Below are 16,564 nucleotides of genomic sequence, written 5' to 3'. Positions count from 1 at the left end.
TAAACTTACATTCTTGCATTTCAAATAAAGATAGCAAGAGATTAAAGAAAATTTTATAGTAGGAGTAAATTAGAAAGTTGCTTAAAATGTCATGCTCTATCTGAATCACGAAAGGAAAAATTTGGGTTCAGTGTCCCTTCAAATGAGTAGCCTAATGATAACTTTATTTAGAATTTTAGGGCAGAGGAGTAATTATTAGAATTTCTAATTAAATAAACATAAACTTGCATAATGAATTTAAGATTAATACTCCTGTAGTTCTGGATTGACCAGTCCAGGGATGGACCATGCATTTGGTAGGGTATTTGGAAAGTGTGTGAGGCAGCTGTCTCTTTAGCTGGAGTAAATTACAGCTAAGGTTTTTTTTTCTCTAGGTAAATGCCCTTAAATTCAGTAGACATTTTTAATGAGAATATATACACACACAGCTTCAGAAACAAACTTGAAATAAAGAACGCTTTATGTAGGTTTGTAGTTTATATGTTGATATAATTGCTGGGTTTTATACAAGTGCTATAAATTTGGTACTAGACAAGAGCAAGTAGAGTCTATTGTCACTTTTTTGTGATGGCTTTCTAAGGTTTGCATAAAGGGACACCATTGTAAGACTATTGTGTGTATTTTCTCTTTCTTTTTTTCTCTTCTTTTTTCTCTCCTTTTTTTTTTTTTCTCTCATATATCCAAACGTGCACTCTCTGGTCTTTTCAATAACCTTCACTGTGAAGTAGTGATGTTTCGGGAACAAAGTATCCCCTTCCTCAGGTCTGAGGAAGGGGATACTTTGTCCCTGAAACTTCACAGTAAAGGATTTGGAAAAGACCAGAGAATGCTAACTCTATCTATCTATCTATCTATCTATCTATCTATCTAGTGGGCCAGTACTCCATCCACAATGGTGTAGCCACAGCCTGGGTGCTATCCTCAAAATAGTATATAGGGTAGTATTGTTGGAGGGCACTCACAGGACTTGTTGAAAAAAATATTTTTTCAACAAGTCCTGTGAGTGCCCTCCAACAACAATACTACTATATATATTTTTTTATATTATTGTTTTCTCTTGGTTGTTTACAAAGACGCTTTAGAGTTTGACTTTGTATCTGTGTAAAGTTCACTCTCCTTTACAAAGTCTAAATTTTTATAATATGAGAAGTAAATAATTATTAGTGCCAAAAAATACTTAATGGTCCCAGGCACCTCTGTATCTAAGTTATAATTACAAATGATCCTACAGCTGTAAAAAAATAATTACACTACCAATGAGATCAGGTGGTAAGTTCAAATTTGTATATCTTTGCAGCGCTCAGGTCACTAGCCAGATTTCTATGTTTTATTTTAAATCTTTTAAATAAAAGTTGCAGAGAGAGAATAGTTGATCAACTGAAGCAACATATTGCTTTTAACCCATTTGGTGGGCTATTCTATGCTTAGTAACGATAGTGGAATACTGCATTATTTATTTACTTATTTTAAAGGTAATGCCTGTTTCAAGCAAAAAAACACTGCCCTATTTTAATTCTGATGTTTTAAAAAGTTATATTTTTATGGCCAACAAACATAATTTTTAACAATCTTCATGTTTCTTACTGTTGTGGTCTGTTAAGTGTAATATATTTTTGAGAAAGATGAATTCTGTAATGTATTAATATTCTTTCAGGAGTCCAACATAAGTAAAGCTACTTTGGCAAAAGTTGTTCCCACTCCTAATAATGGATCCGCCGAGTTGGTGCCACTTCTTCGAGAGAAGGTAGGAATAATTGTAACTGATTTAGAGATGACAAGTGTGTTTAGGGAGAGGATTTGTTTGTATTGTAACTAAACTTGGATAGTTTACCTAGCTTGTGTGCATTAGCCTGAACCAGTTTTGGTGGTAAATTATAGGTCATTTTTGTTTAACAATAAACAGAAAAGTAGTGTTCAAAACATAACATTTGGTTACAGCAAGTTTTTTTTTTTTCTGGTTTATAAGACAAGCCTGTAGTTATTCAAAACTGAAATATAAAAAAATAAGTTGAAAGTAAAAAGTTTTCGCTCTCGCGCTAACCTGATGTGCTCAAAAAGCCGAAGTTAGAATATTTCAACCATGTTAATGTGTTCCCCCATAGAAGTCAAAGGAGCAAGAAAAGTGGGGGGGGGGGAAACTAACACTCTACTCGCACACAAACCCAATTGCAAATTCTAGAGTGTGCTAATCCAACATGAAAATATGAATATTTCACATTCTAATGTTCTTCACATAGAAGAATATGTTCTATTTATTCATAAATACATATTTCTATATATCTCTGATATTTTGGGACAATGTATGTGTATATATATATATATATATATATATATATATATATATATATATATATATATATAATATTATAATATCTGTATGTTAAAGCCCTTTGCAGTGTTTTTTTTTTTTTTTTTTTTTTTCCTGATACCGTATATCTTTGAGCCCTTATAACTTTTTTGTGCATTTATTTTTAAAAAAATTTATGTGGTGTTATGAGTAACTGCACCTTTAAATGTATTTTTGATGTGTTTTGTGACACTTCTAAGTTTCTTGAAACTTTTTACCAGAGCTCTGAAGGCGTGATATCCCGACGCACATTAAATTCAATTGTGCTCAAGTGATTGCTTTTACTTTCAACTTGTAATACAAGCCATGATAAACCTGATATTGCTTGCGTGTAGTAACTGTTAGCGTCACTTGTCCCCCTTTACCTTAAAAGCATTCTTACACTGTGAGGCAAAAAGTATACCTAAAGATATCTCCCAATTACTGGTGTTCAATAATGTGATAATGGCATGGCACAAGCTTGGTAAAGAGGTAGTAAACCAGGTTGTACTAAAAAAAGGGGATATTCCACAGATGGTCTATGAAAGGACTTACTTACATGACACAACTGCAGGATACTACACTCCACTTAATTAAATCCTTTGATATGCTAAGAAGGGAATATCAACTACCCAGTACAGATTTCTACGCATATCTTCAAATCAGACATTTTATTTAACGAACTACAGGAGAAGTATGGAAAGGACTGACAATTAAGAGCGCTAGAAAAAATTATTAGAACCTTCCAACAAAGGAAATATGCAATAAAGATGATCTATAGTATACAGATGGCTTACAAAGCAGAAGCACATCTACAGGTAGTCAAGAACAAATGGCGGGGAACTCATGTTTCCCCCACACCTACACAAATAACAGCCTACTTACAGTAATTAAGACAACTAATACAACTACCTGGAGAGAGTCCCACTTTAAAATAATTAACCAACTATATATTACACCTAGTAAGATAGCAAGGTGGTATAGAAATGAAGATATAGTGTGTTATAAATGTGGATCAAAAGATGCAGATTTAGAACATTGTTTCTGGGTATGTCCAAAAATTAAGCAGTTCTGGTACAAAATCCAATTCTGGTTAAATAAGATGCTAGACAAAAAAATGTCCAAATAAACAATAGAAGGGCCTCCTTTTTATAGCATAGCACTGATTGGCAAGAACGCTAACTTAATTAATACGGCAATACTTCAAGGCCGAACGTTAATACTATCCAAATGGAAGTCGGTGCAAGCACCTAGCATTTCACGATTTGTAGTGGAGATGATGAACCATATGATTATGGAACAATATAATATACCCCCAGATTCGGAAAAACTGTTAAAGATTTTTCCATAAATGGCTAAAGGTAATAGAGGCACAGGCAATAAACATTCTACTGCAAATGATCAAACCCCTTGCCAAATCTAACCTAGTTAAATATTGGATAGCTACTAATGAATTACCCAATCTATGGAGTATCTTACTATAAATTGGGCTCTTATTAGCCTACCGTGGTCACCCCCCCCCTGTGAAAATTAAAAGGGATTACGTCCCTTCTTTATTTAAACCAGATTCGAAAGGGGTGTAACCCTATGGTAGATGTTTAGTAGTTTTGTAATAAATGTATGTATTAACTGATTCACAGTTTATATGCAACAAGGAGGATCTGCTTATTGTTGATTTTTTTTCCCCCTTTAGGCCTCTAGGCCTATGACCCTGTTTTGATTTAATTCTGTTCAATGTTTTGTTTTATTTTTTTTCGTATTCTATGTTATATGACGTTATATGAAGTAATGGGAGTTTAAATGATATATTATGATTGTTGTACAGTATACAGAACAATGATGTATAGGTACGCAATTTTTGTTATCCCTGACAGTAACATATATATTTGAAAAAACAAAAAAAAAAAAAAAACTGTTAGCGCCACTTCTAATCTGGCCCTTAATGGGTGCACCAACCAGCTAAATTTTAAGCCAAAATTGATTATTTAAAGGGACAGTCTATACACCATGGTAATTTTAAAGTCTTACCTTCGATTTAAGCTGCAAAATAGCATCCTGCACCTTTTCTATATTGTGCAGCAGGAACAGTAAAAAAGTTATTTTAAAATGACTATTGTTTCTGGCCACTTTGAAATGGCTGTCAAGCTCAGCCCACTGATGACATGATCTGGTATGCATATGGCATCCAATCACAAAAGGCTCACTAGTTGTATTCAATAGATTGTCAATGTTATTCAGCAGAGTGCATAGATGCAGCCCAGATTATGAAGTCATCAGTGGGCTGAGCTTGTCAGCCATTTTAATGTGGCCTGAAACAATAGTCATTTTAAAATAACTTTTTTACTGTTCCTGCTACATAGTATAAAAAGGGTGCAGGACGCTATTTGCAGCTTAATCTAAGATAAGACTTTACAATTTTTCTAACACATTAGCATTTAATCTATTTAAGTTAAGTATGCAATTTAATATGTGCTTTGCATAGCTTAAAGGGACATAATACTCATAAGCTAAATATCTTGAAACTGATGCAGTATAACTGTAAAAAGCTGACAGGAAAATATCACCTGAGCATCTCTATGTAAAAAAGGAAGATATTTTACCTCACAATTTCCTCAGCTCAGCAGAGTAAGTGCTGTGTAAAAAGTTATACTCAGCTGCTCCCAGCTGCAGGTTAAAAAAAAATTAAACAAAAAATGAAGAAAGGAACAGCAGCCAATTGGCATCAACAGTGCTGAGGTCATGAACTCTTTTACTGTGATCTCATGAGATTTCACTTAACTGCACGAGGCTCATCCCTTCAGCTGTCCCGGGACAGACATACTAATATGCTGCTTAGAAATCCTTTACAATGGGATGTGGCTACTGAGGAACTTTTGAGGTAAAATATCTTTCTTTTTTTTCTTAGAGATGTTCAGGTGATATTTTCTAGTCGGCTTTTTACAGCTATACTGCATCACTTTCAAGTGTTTAAACATTTGGGTATTATGGCCCTTTAACATTTATAAATAATAGAAAATTTTATAATATTGCAAAGTATTAAGTTTTTAATTTTGACTAGACTGTCCCTTTTAACTATAAATATTCACTCTTATTCCTTGAAACCTCAGCAAGAAGATGAAAAGGAGATTATATCATTTGAATTCCAGAAGATTAAATATTCCTATGATGCAGAAGAGAAAAAAAAATTCTTCTCAGTGGTTTTTCCTGTGGAACGGCCCCTGTCCTATTACCAGAGTGCTAAAGGCTATCTAGAAGAATCTGAAATTAAAACGGCTGAGAGGAAGTATGGAATAAACAAGTAGGTATACTCTTTTAAATGTACATTAAAAGGACACCAAATAAATGTTTGTCAAGAAGTAGATTGCTCACTGGATAAAAAGCAGAACTTCTGTTTTTGAGGACCGGTTTTCTGTAGATATGTACTTCAATATTAAAATAAATGGCTTTAGCTTTTTTTTTTTTTCTCATGCAAAAACATTTTTAACATGTTTAAATAGTTATCTTTTAATCCTGAATACCGCTCCAGCGATTCCCCCGACTGTCGGAAGCCTCTGCAGACACCAGAAATGACTAATCTGGCTTCCTCCAATCACAGCTTCCCCCCCGGGGAAATCTTGGCCTAATGCAACGCTGTGATTGGAGGAAGCCGGATTCGTCATTTTGGACCGGACCCGCGAAGGCGGCTTGCGACGGGCGGATGAAGTGCTGGACTGGCTGCCAGGATTAAAAAGTTAAGTTTTTGAAGAAAAAGGTGAAATGTCCATTTTGATGAATTAAAGTGCCCTTGTTTTTAATAGGTTTATTAAAACCCGGGCACTAATTCATTAAAATGGACCTTCACTTTAAAGTCATGAGCTTGTTTTTGTCTTACTATTTAACTTCTCATTTTGTAAGAAAGTCAAAATTCAGAGAAATATAAACTGCTTAGTTATCCTTATTTCTGAAAGCAGTGTGCAACCTCTGAGCTGCTTGACCAAGGGATATGAAACCCAAAATGTTTTTCATGGTTCAGATAGAGCATGCGATTTTGAACTACTTTCTAATTTACTTAAATTATAATTTTTTTTCTTTGTTCTTTTGGTATCTTTTGTTGAAAAGCAGGGACTTATGCTTAGGAGCCCGCACATTTCTGGAGCATTTGTAAGAATGTTATCCATTTGTAAGAGCACTATTTCCTCCAGATACCTACTTAGGTGTCTCTTCAACACAGAATATCATGGGAATGAAGCAAATTTGATATTAGAAGTAAAAATTTTTTTTTTTTTTTTAAATGGTCTGCTCTGTCTGAATAACAAAAGGAAATGTTTCAGTTTCATATCCCTTTTTAAAAGAACAATGCTTAATATTTAAACCTTATACACTTAGTGTGTGCCTTTTTAAAGATTGTATTGAGCTATAAATCAAAATCATAGCTGTCGTAGGGTATATATTTTACCTCTTTAAATAGCGCTGCTTGAAGCTTTCCCACAGCTTGCCCTAAGCCCACACAGTTTTATTACATTTTACAGCAGGTGGTAGAGCAACTGAGAATGCTGTCAATGACCCTGTTCCTATTATGTACACATCTGCATGTCTTCCCCCCCAAGCAGAAGCATCTCCCATGAGCAGTTGCAACCCTCTTTCTTATTATGTTGGTGGTATAAACTGTGAGGAAATGGGTGTGGCCAGGGTAGTCTTTCAGGAGTGCTGTTTAAAGGCAACATTTTTCCTCAGCATGAGAGCTATAAATTTTAATTTAAAATAAGTTAAATAAGGTTTCAGATATTTAACATTTACTGACCATTTAAAGCAGGGATGGGGAACCCTGGCGCTACTGATGTTTCAAAACTACATTACCCATGATAGTCCAGTTGAGCATAATGGGAAATGTAGTTCTGAAACATCTGGAGGGCTAAGGTTCCCCATCCCTGCTTTACAGGGAATGCTTCAGATAGAACACAGTTATAATAGACCTTCCAATTTACGTCTCTTGTCAAATTTACTTTGTTATATTTGTATCTTTTGTTGAAAAACATACCCAGGTAGTCTCAGGAGCACAAAAAGCACTACTAGGAGCTAGCTAGTGATTGGTAGCTTTACATATCCCTCATGTAATTGGCTAACCAGAGATGTTCAGCTAGCTCCCAGTAGTGCTCTGTTGCTCCTTCAACAAAGGATAGCAAGAAAACAAATATATGTTAATGGGAAAGTTGTTTAAAATGAATGCTCTATCTGATTTTAAGAGAGAAAAAAAAAGGGTGATAAATTATATCTTTAATCCCTGCAAGGTAATAAGAAGCTTCAGAGTCTATTAAAACATTCTGAAGATAAGGAGCATTTTAAGCGGTTTCTGAGTTTTCACATGTCCTCATACCTTATTTTATTGATATAATCCTAACAAATACTAAATATTTAATTACCAATTCAAATACAAAAGACCAAAAGGACACAGATAAATTATAGGGATGTTGAGTTAGAACACACTAGTGATTTTTTTTGATTTTTTTTTACTAATTTTAAGTAGTATTAACCATTCTAGATATTTTCATTAAACAGGGTGTATGCGTATGATGATTTATATTTTAACAAATGTCAAAAATTTGGTAGTTCTTGCACAAAATATACAGATAGTCCATTTAATGGCTGCTCTCATTGGTTTAGACCAGGTCACCTCTATATTTGGGAACGCCAACCTTTAAATCTGATATGTGACATGTTTGTGTGAGGACTTGGTTTTTTTCAACTAACTCTTCTCCGTAACAGCCTAATGCTATGCTATCATATCTAATACTACGAAATATTTCCCTTTTAACCTAAAGGGAGAGGTGGGAAAGAACTGGAGATAATAATCCACAAACCTAAATCCTAATAAACCTTAGTATAGGGTAAGGTAGTGCCTAATTCCAAAATATAGTTTAAATATTTGAAGAGTAAAACAACAGAGGCATTATTATGGCACACTTGGGGGGATTGTCATCTCATACATGTAGGGTAAATGAGTTCATTGTGTAGAAAAATGAGTTTATTTAAAACTTAGCGTTTATTATATACATTAATAAAATAATCCCAGTGTTGTGGACCATGCCACTTTTAAATAAAATTTCATCAAGCTATGTTATATAAGAAAAGATTACTATGAAAAGAAAAAATATAAATATAAAATAAAAATGCACTGTATGCTCTCTAGTAAAGGAGTAACCGCCTATAAGCCAGAAAATTAAGAAAATGTCTGTATGAGGAATTAACTAAAACTTAAAAAGGGTTCATTGACCAATCCTGTTTTGCTAGCATGATAGACAAATGTAGTCTACCAATCGCGTAAAGCCATCCGCGATTGGCTAGAGCAGAGGGTGTGTGCCGTTCTTCCAATAGTGTGCAGTGAGGTAATGAAGTGGGCGTGAATACGCCCCCCTGTCACTGTACTCTGTTCCTCTTCTCACTATGAACGGCCTGTTAGAGAGAGATGATAGGAGCACTAGGAATAAGAGGAGGGAATATTGAAAAAGCACTCCTTAAAGCAGAGACAAAATGGATCTTCAGACTGCAAACTATGAGTCCGAAGGGGCTCAAAGAAATGCTAACATTTAGTGCTTTTTTGGAGTAAAATATGAACATATACAATCAAATCTATAAGACATCTTCCTATCTTTCATAATGAGTTTTGAGTATAGTTTGGACGAAGATCCAAATACATAGTACTTAATATCCCTGTGATCCCTGACACAAGCAAGATTTGATTAAACTGGAATATTCGATTGTTATAGGTTAATTAATACAACTCTCCTCTCATGATAAGAGTGTTAGGATCTGATGTTAATGTAAGATCTTTCGTAGGTTATGACAATTAGTTCATTTTATCTGTGTAATGTTATGGGGTACAAAAATCTCCTATACATACATATTGGAATGTAATGGACATCTAAAGGGATTATCTGAGTTATATTGAGTGCTCTTGTTTATCTGCACACAATAAGAAATCCCACATTATCCTTAATAAATTGAGGACTCTTGTTCATAATAAGAGATGGCTATACATTAAGGAATTTTTAATGGATATAAATTATATGGTATGACATTAATGTAATCTCTGATGAAAAATCTTGGTAACAATGCGAAACAATCTATATATCATTAAATAATTCAAATAATCTAACCTAATACAATTACATATCAAAGTGACAAATATATTAATATGAGTGCACTGTAAATGACAAATAACGGATATAGTTAAATAATGATATAATAATGTAAGTCAGACCTTTTTGCTTTTATTGTATTATCACAATATAAAATATCTGAGTATAAATTTGATATATGGTAGGATCAGAGTTTAAAATAAGAAATATCATAGATTATGACAACTATCTCATTATTATATATAACTTTTTTGATGTTATTGGGTTTAAAATCTCCTATACATATAAATCTGAACGTAATGGACATCTAAAGGGGATTATATGGGTTATATTGAGTACTCATGCTTATTTGTACACAATTATAAAGTTCAGTGTAACCGAATATAATTACATATCTACGTGATAAATGAATTAATATGAGTACACTGCAATCCTTTAATGGACGATTATGGATATTGTTAAATAATGATATAACAATGCAAGCCAGACCCCTTTTGCTTTTATTGTACTATCACATAAAATCTTTGAGCATAAATTGATGAAATATGAGGATTTAATACCAGATTCAGCACATAGTGCTCCTATCATCTCTCTCTCTAACAGGCCGTTCATAGTGAGAAGCGGAACAGAGTACAGTGACAGGGGGGCGTATTCACGCCCACGTCATTACCTCACCGCACACTATTGGAAGAACGGCACACACCCTCTGCTCTAGCCAATCGCGGATGGCTTTACGCGATTGGTAGACTACATTTGTCTATCATGCTAGCAAAACAGGATTGGTCAATGAACCCTTTTTAAGGAAACCCCGGTTAGTGATCGAGTTAGCCTTTGATAAAGCATATGCGAAACGCGCGTTAGGCCGTTTGCACTGTTGCTCTCCTTAAATTGTCTTTAAATATAGAAAACGGGGAATAACTTAATTTTGGGAAATTTGTTAACTATTGGTAATTTGTTGGCCCAAACTTTGGGCATCTACATAGGTGTTACTGTGCAGCTGAGACGGCGATATTGGGGAGTGTGGAGACAGATACTTATTGACTTATATATTACAGGCAAATCTGACATATACCTAGTAATAGTCACGTCTTCCACACTCAACCTCTGAGCCCGCTGCAGCTATGCATACATAGAATTTTCAGTGAAGTTTTAGTTATTTCCTCATACAGACATTTTCTTAATTTTCTGGCTTATAGGAGGTTACTCCTTTACTAGAGAGCATACAGTGCATTTTTATTTTATATTTATATTTTTTCTTTTCATAGTAATCTTTTCTTATATAACATAGCTTGATGAAATTTTATTTAAAAGTGGCATGGTCCACAACACTGGGATTATTTTATTAATGTATATAATAAACGCTAAGTTTTAAATAAACTCATTTTTCTACACAATGAACTCACTTACCCTACATGTATGAGATGAAAATCCCCCCCCCCCCAAGTGTGCCATAATAATGCCTCTATCATATTTAATACTGCAATATCAATATGAGTGAACAGCTGCAAATGTATATTGTGTACACACAACCTTACATATACCCTCCAATTAATGTCCTCCATTAGATAATGAATGTAATTCATATTAAAATGGAAGAATTATTCCTTCAACCAAATTCAGATTGGGATTTTAATATTAGGTCTATTTCAGTTTTGTGTACACTTGCAATTAGAGAGGCATTACTTTGTATTAGTGGCAATAGTTGTTAGATATAATTAAATCATACATATATCTATCTCTATCTCCTCAAACTTTCCAATCCTAAGATACTAGCCAGTCCAAAATGTTGCTCGCCGCTTGATTCCACCCACTACTTGCTTATGCCACGCCCACTACTCCACCCCCTCTTTGCACATATGATTAGCTATTGTGGAACACCTTATTGTGCAGTAATTTTTAATATTGTTTTTATTTTATACCGTAACAAATTAAATAATGCTACAAAAAGTAATAAATTAATATAAATAAGTGTATAGCGGTTTGGAACATCAACTAGGGGTTTTGGGAAAGACAACAAATAGATAGAAAAAATAGTTGTTGAACAGAGAGTGAGAGAGTGCTGACAGTCATGGAAGGTCATAGCAGACATGGGGATTTTTTATTGTTTTAAAATGATCTCTTCCTTCCTTCTGTCTCTTAAAGGGATAGTGTAGTCGAAACAACTTTCATGATTCAGATAGCTCATGCAATTTTAAGCAACTTTCTAATTTACTCCTATTAATTTTTCTTTTGGTATCTTTATTTAAAAAAAAGCTGGAAAGTAAGCTTATGAGCCGGCCCATTTTTAGTTCAGAACCTGGGTAGCGCTTGCTGATTGGATGGCTACATTTAGACACCAAGCGCTACCCAGGTGCTGAACCAAAAATGGGCCGGCTTCTAAGCTTACATTTTAGTTTCTTTCATGTAATTAGCAAGAGTCCATGAGCTGGTGACGTATGGGATATACATTCCTACCAGGAGGGGCAAAGTTTCCCAAACCTCAAAATGCCTATAAATACACCCCTCACCACACCCACAATTCAGTTTTTACAAACTTTGCCTCCTATGGAGGTGGTGAAGTAAGTTTGTGCTAGATTCTACGTTGATATGCGCTCCGCAGCAGGTTGGAGCGCGGTTTTCCTCTCAGCGTGCAGTGAATGTCAGAGGGATGTGAGGAGAGTATTGCCTATTTTGAATGAAGTGATCTCCTTCTACGGGGTCTATTTCATAGGTTCTCTGTTATCGGTCGTAGAGATTCATCTCTCTTACCTCCCTTTTCAGATCGACGATATACTCTTATTTATATACCATTACCTCTGCTGATTTTCGTTTCAGTACTGGTTTGGCTTTCTACAAACATGTAGATGAGTGTCCTGGGGTAAGTAAGTCTTATTTTCTGTGACACTCTAAGCTATGGTTGGGCACTTTGTTTATAAAGTTCTAAATATATGTATTCAAACATTTATTTGCCTTGACTCAGAATGTTCAACATTCCTTATTTTCAGACAGTCAGTTTCATATTTGGGATAATGCATTTGAATCAATCATTTTTTCTTACCTTAAAAATTTGACTTTTTTTCCCTGTGGGCTGTTAGGCTCGCGGGGGCTGAAAATGCTTCATTTTATTGCGTCATTCTTGGCGCAGACTTTTTTGGTGCAAAAAATCTTTTCTGTTTCCGGCGTCATACGCGTCGCCGGAAGTTGCGTCATTTTTTACGTCCTTTTGCGCCAAAGATGTCGGCGTTCCGGATGTGGCGTCATTTTTGGCGCCAAAAAGCATTTAGGCGCCAAACAATGTGGGCGTCTTATTTGGCGCTAAAAAATATGGGCGTCGCTTTTGTCTCCACATTATTTCAGTCTCATTTTTTCTTTGCTTCTGGTTGCTAGAAGCTTGTTTATTGGCATTTTTTCCCATTCCTGAAACTGTCATTTAAGGAATTTGATCAATTTTGCTTTATATGTTGTTTTTTCTCTTACATATTGCAAGATGTCTCGCGTTGCATCTGAGTCAGAAGATACTTCAGGAAAATCGCTGTCTAGTGCTGGAACTACCAAAGCTAAGTGTATCTGCTGTAAACTTTTGGTAGCTATTCCTCCAGCTGTTGTTTGTATTAATTGTCATGACAAACTTGTTAATGCAGATAATATTTCCTTTAGTAAAGTACCATTGCCTGTTGCAGTTCCTTCAACATCTAAGGTTCAGAATGTTCCTGATAACATAAGAGATTTTGTTTCTGAATCCATCAAGAAGGCTATGTCTGTTATTTCTCCTTCTAGTAAACATAAAAAATCTTTTAAAACTTCTCTTTCTACAGATAAATTTTTAAATGAACATCATCATTCTGATTCTGATGACTTCTGGTTCAGAGGATTCTGTCTCAGAGATTGATGCTGATAAATCTTCATATTTATTTAAAATGGAATTTATTCGTTCTTTACTTAAAGAAGTACTAATTGCTTTAGAAATTGAGGATTCTGGTCCTCTTGATACTAATTCTAAACGTTTAGATAAGGTCTTTAAATCTCCTGTGGTTATTCCAGAAGTTTTTCCTGTTCCTAATGCTATTTCTGAAGTAATTTCCAGAGAATGGTATAAATTGGGTAATTCATTTACTCCTAAACGTTTTAAGCAATTATATCCTGTGCCGTCTGACAGATTAGAATTTTGGGACAAAATCCCTAGAGTTGATGGGGCTATTTCTACCCTTGCTAAACGTACTACTATTCCTACGTCAGATGGTACTTCGTTTAAGGATCCTTTATATAGGAAAATTGAATCCTTTCTAAGAAAAGCTTATCTGTGTTCAGTTAATCTTCTTAGACCTGCTATATCATTGGCTGATGTTGCTGCAGCTTCAACTTTTTGGTTGGAAACTTTAGCGCAACAAGTAACAGATCATGATTCTCATAATATTCTTCTTCTTCTTCAACATGCTAATAATTTTATCTGTGATGCCATTTTTGATATTATCAGAGTTGATGTCAGGTTTATGTCTCTAGCTATTTTAGCTAGAAGAGCTTTATGGCTTAAAACTTGGAATGCTGATATGGCTTCTAAATCAACTCTACTTTCCATTTCTTTCCAGGGTAACAAATTATTTGGTTCTCAGTTGGATTCTGTTATCTCAACTGTTACTGGTGGGAAAAGAAATTTTTTACCACAGGATAAAAAATCTAAGGGTAAAAACAGGGCTAATAATCGTTTTCGTTCCTTTCGTTTCAACAAAGAACAAAAGCCTGATCCTTCATCCTCAGGAGCAGTTTCAGTTTGGAAACCATCTCCAGTCTGGAATAAATCCAACCCTTCTAGAAAGGCAAAGCCAGTTTCTAAGTCCACATGAAGGTGCGGCCCTCATTCCAGCTCAGCTGGTAGGGGGCAAGTTACGTTTTTTCAAAGAAATTTGGATCAATTCTGTTCACAATCTTTGGATTCAGAACATTGTTTCAGAAGGGTACAGAATTGGTTTCAAGATGAGACCTCCTGCAAAGAGATTTTTTCTTTCCCGTGTCCCAGTAAATCCAGTGAAAGCTCAAGCATTTCTGAATTGTGTTTCAGATCTAGAGTTGGCTGGAGTAATTATGCCAGTTCCAGTTCTGGAACAGGGGATGGGGTTTTATTCAAATCTCTTCATTGTACCAAAGAAGGAGAATTCCTTCAGACCAGTTCTGGATCTAAAAATATTGAATCGTTATGTAAGGATACCAACGTTCAAAATGGTAACTGTAAGGACTATCTTGCCTTTTGTTCAGCAAGGGCATTATATGTCCACAATAGATTTACAGGATGCATATCTGCATATTCCAATTCATCCAGATCATTATCAGTTCCTGAGATTCTCTTTTCTGGACAAGCATTACCAGTTTGTGGCTCTGCCGTTTGGCCTAGCTACAGCTCCAAGAATTTTTACAAAGGTTCTCGGTGCCCTTCTGTCTGTAATCAGAGAACAGGGTATTGTGGTATTTCCTTATTTGGACGATATCTTGGTACTTGCTCAGTCTTTACATTTAGCAGAATCTCATACGAATCGACTTGTGGTGTTTCTTCAAGATCATGGTTGGAGGATCAATTCACCAAAAAGTTAATTGATTCCTCAGACAAGGGTAACCTTTCTGGGTTTCCAGATAGATTCAGTGTCCATGACTCTGTCTTTAACAGACAAGAGACGTCTAAAATTGATTTCAGCTTGTCGAAACCTTCAGTCACAATCATTCCCTTCGGTAGCCTTATGCATGGAAATTCTAGGTCTTATGACTGCTGCATCGGACGCGATCCCCTTTGCTCGTTTTCACATGCGACCTCTTCAGCTCTGTATGCTGAATCAATGGTGCAAGGATTACACAAAGATATCTCAATTAATATCTTTAAAACCGATTGTACGACACTCTCTAACGTGGTGGACAGATCACCATCGTTTAATTCAGGGGGCTTCTTTTGTGCTTCCGACCTGGACTGTAATTTCAACAGATGCAAGTCTCACAGGTTGGGGAGCTGTGTGGGGATCTCTGACGGCACAAGGAGTTTGGGAATCTCAGGATGTGAGCTTACCGATCAATATTTTGGAACTCTGTGCAATTTTCAGAGCTCTTCAGTCTTGGCCTCTTCTGAAGAGAGAATCGTTCATTTGTTTTCAGACAGACAATGTCACAACTGTGGCATACATCAATCATCAAGGAGGGACTCACAGTCCTCTGGCTATGAAAGAAGTATCTCGAATTTTGGTTTGGGCGGAATCCAGCTCCTGTCTAATCTCTGCGGTTCATATCCCAGGTATAGACAATTGGGAAGCGGATTATCTCAGTCGCCAAACGTTGCATCCGGGCGAATGGTCTCTTCACCCAGAGGTATTTCTTCAGATTGTTCAAATGTGGGAGCTTCCAGAAATAGATCTGATGGCGTCTCATCTAAACAAGAAACTTCCCAGGTATCTGTCCAGATCCCGGGATCCTCAGGCGGAAGCAGTGGATGCATTATCACTTCCTTGGAAGTATCATCCTGCCTATATCTTTCCGCCTCTAGTTCTTCTTCCAAGAGTAATCTCCAAGATTCTGAAGGAATGCTTGTTTGTTCTGCTGGTAGCTCCGGCATGGCCTCACAGGTTTTGGTATGCGGATCTTGTCCGGATGGCCTCTTGCCATCCGTGGACTCTTCCGCTAAGACCAGACCTTCTGTCGCAAGGTCCTTTTTTCCATCAGGATCTCAAATCCTTAAATTTAAAGGTATGGAGATTGAACGCTTGATTCTTGGTCAAAGAGGTTTCTCTGACTCTGTGATTAATACTATGTTACAGGCTCGTAAATCTGTATCCAGAGAGATATATTATAGAGTCTGGAAGACTTATATTTCTTGGTGTCTTTCTCATCATTTTTCTTGGCATTCTTTTAGAATTCCGAGAATTTTACAGTTTCTTCAGGATGGTTTAGATAAAGGTTTATCCGCAAGTTCTTTGAAAGGACAAATATCTGCTCTTTCTGTTCTTTTTCACAGAAAGATTGCTAATCTTCCTGATATTCATTGTTTTGTACAAGCTTTGGTTCGTATAAAACCTGTCATTAAGTCAATTTCTCCTCCTTGGAGTTTGAATTTGGTTCTGGGGGCTCTTCAAGCTCCTCCGTTTGAACCTATGCATTCATTGGACATTAAATT

At 35.7% G+C, this 16,564-nt stretch overlaps 1 protein-coding gene across 1 annotated transcript in view; it reads left to right on the top strand.

Moving 5' to 3' along the window:
• The window catches only part of ATP13A1 (ATPase 13A1), a gene marked incomplete in the record, with an annotated part of 348,893 nt that overhangs the window by 1,911 nt on the left and 330,418 nt on the right, over positions 1–16,564 (top strand). The window contains 2 exon segments of the mRNA XM_053717905.1: positions 1,655–1,744; positions 5,434–5,624. Of these exon segments, the coding sequence (XP_053573880.1) occupies positions 1,655–1,744; positions 5,434–5,624 (281 nt within the window).

This window comes from Bombina bombina, chromosome 6 (assembly GCF_027579735.1).
Source record: "Bombina bombina isolate aBomBom1 chromosome 6, aBomBom1.pri, whole genome shotgun sequence".
In the NCBI taxonomy this organism is placed as follows: Eukaryota; Metazoa; Chordata; class Amphibia; order Anura; family Bombinatoridae; genus Bombina; species Bombina bombina.
Note: the sequence above shows the minus strand (reverse complement) of the source record. Positions and strands in the feature narration are given on the sequence as shown.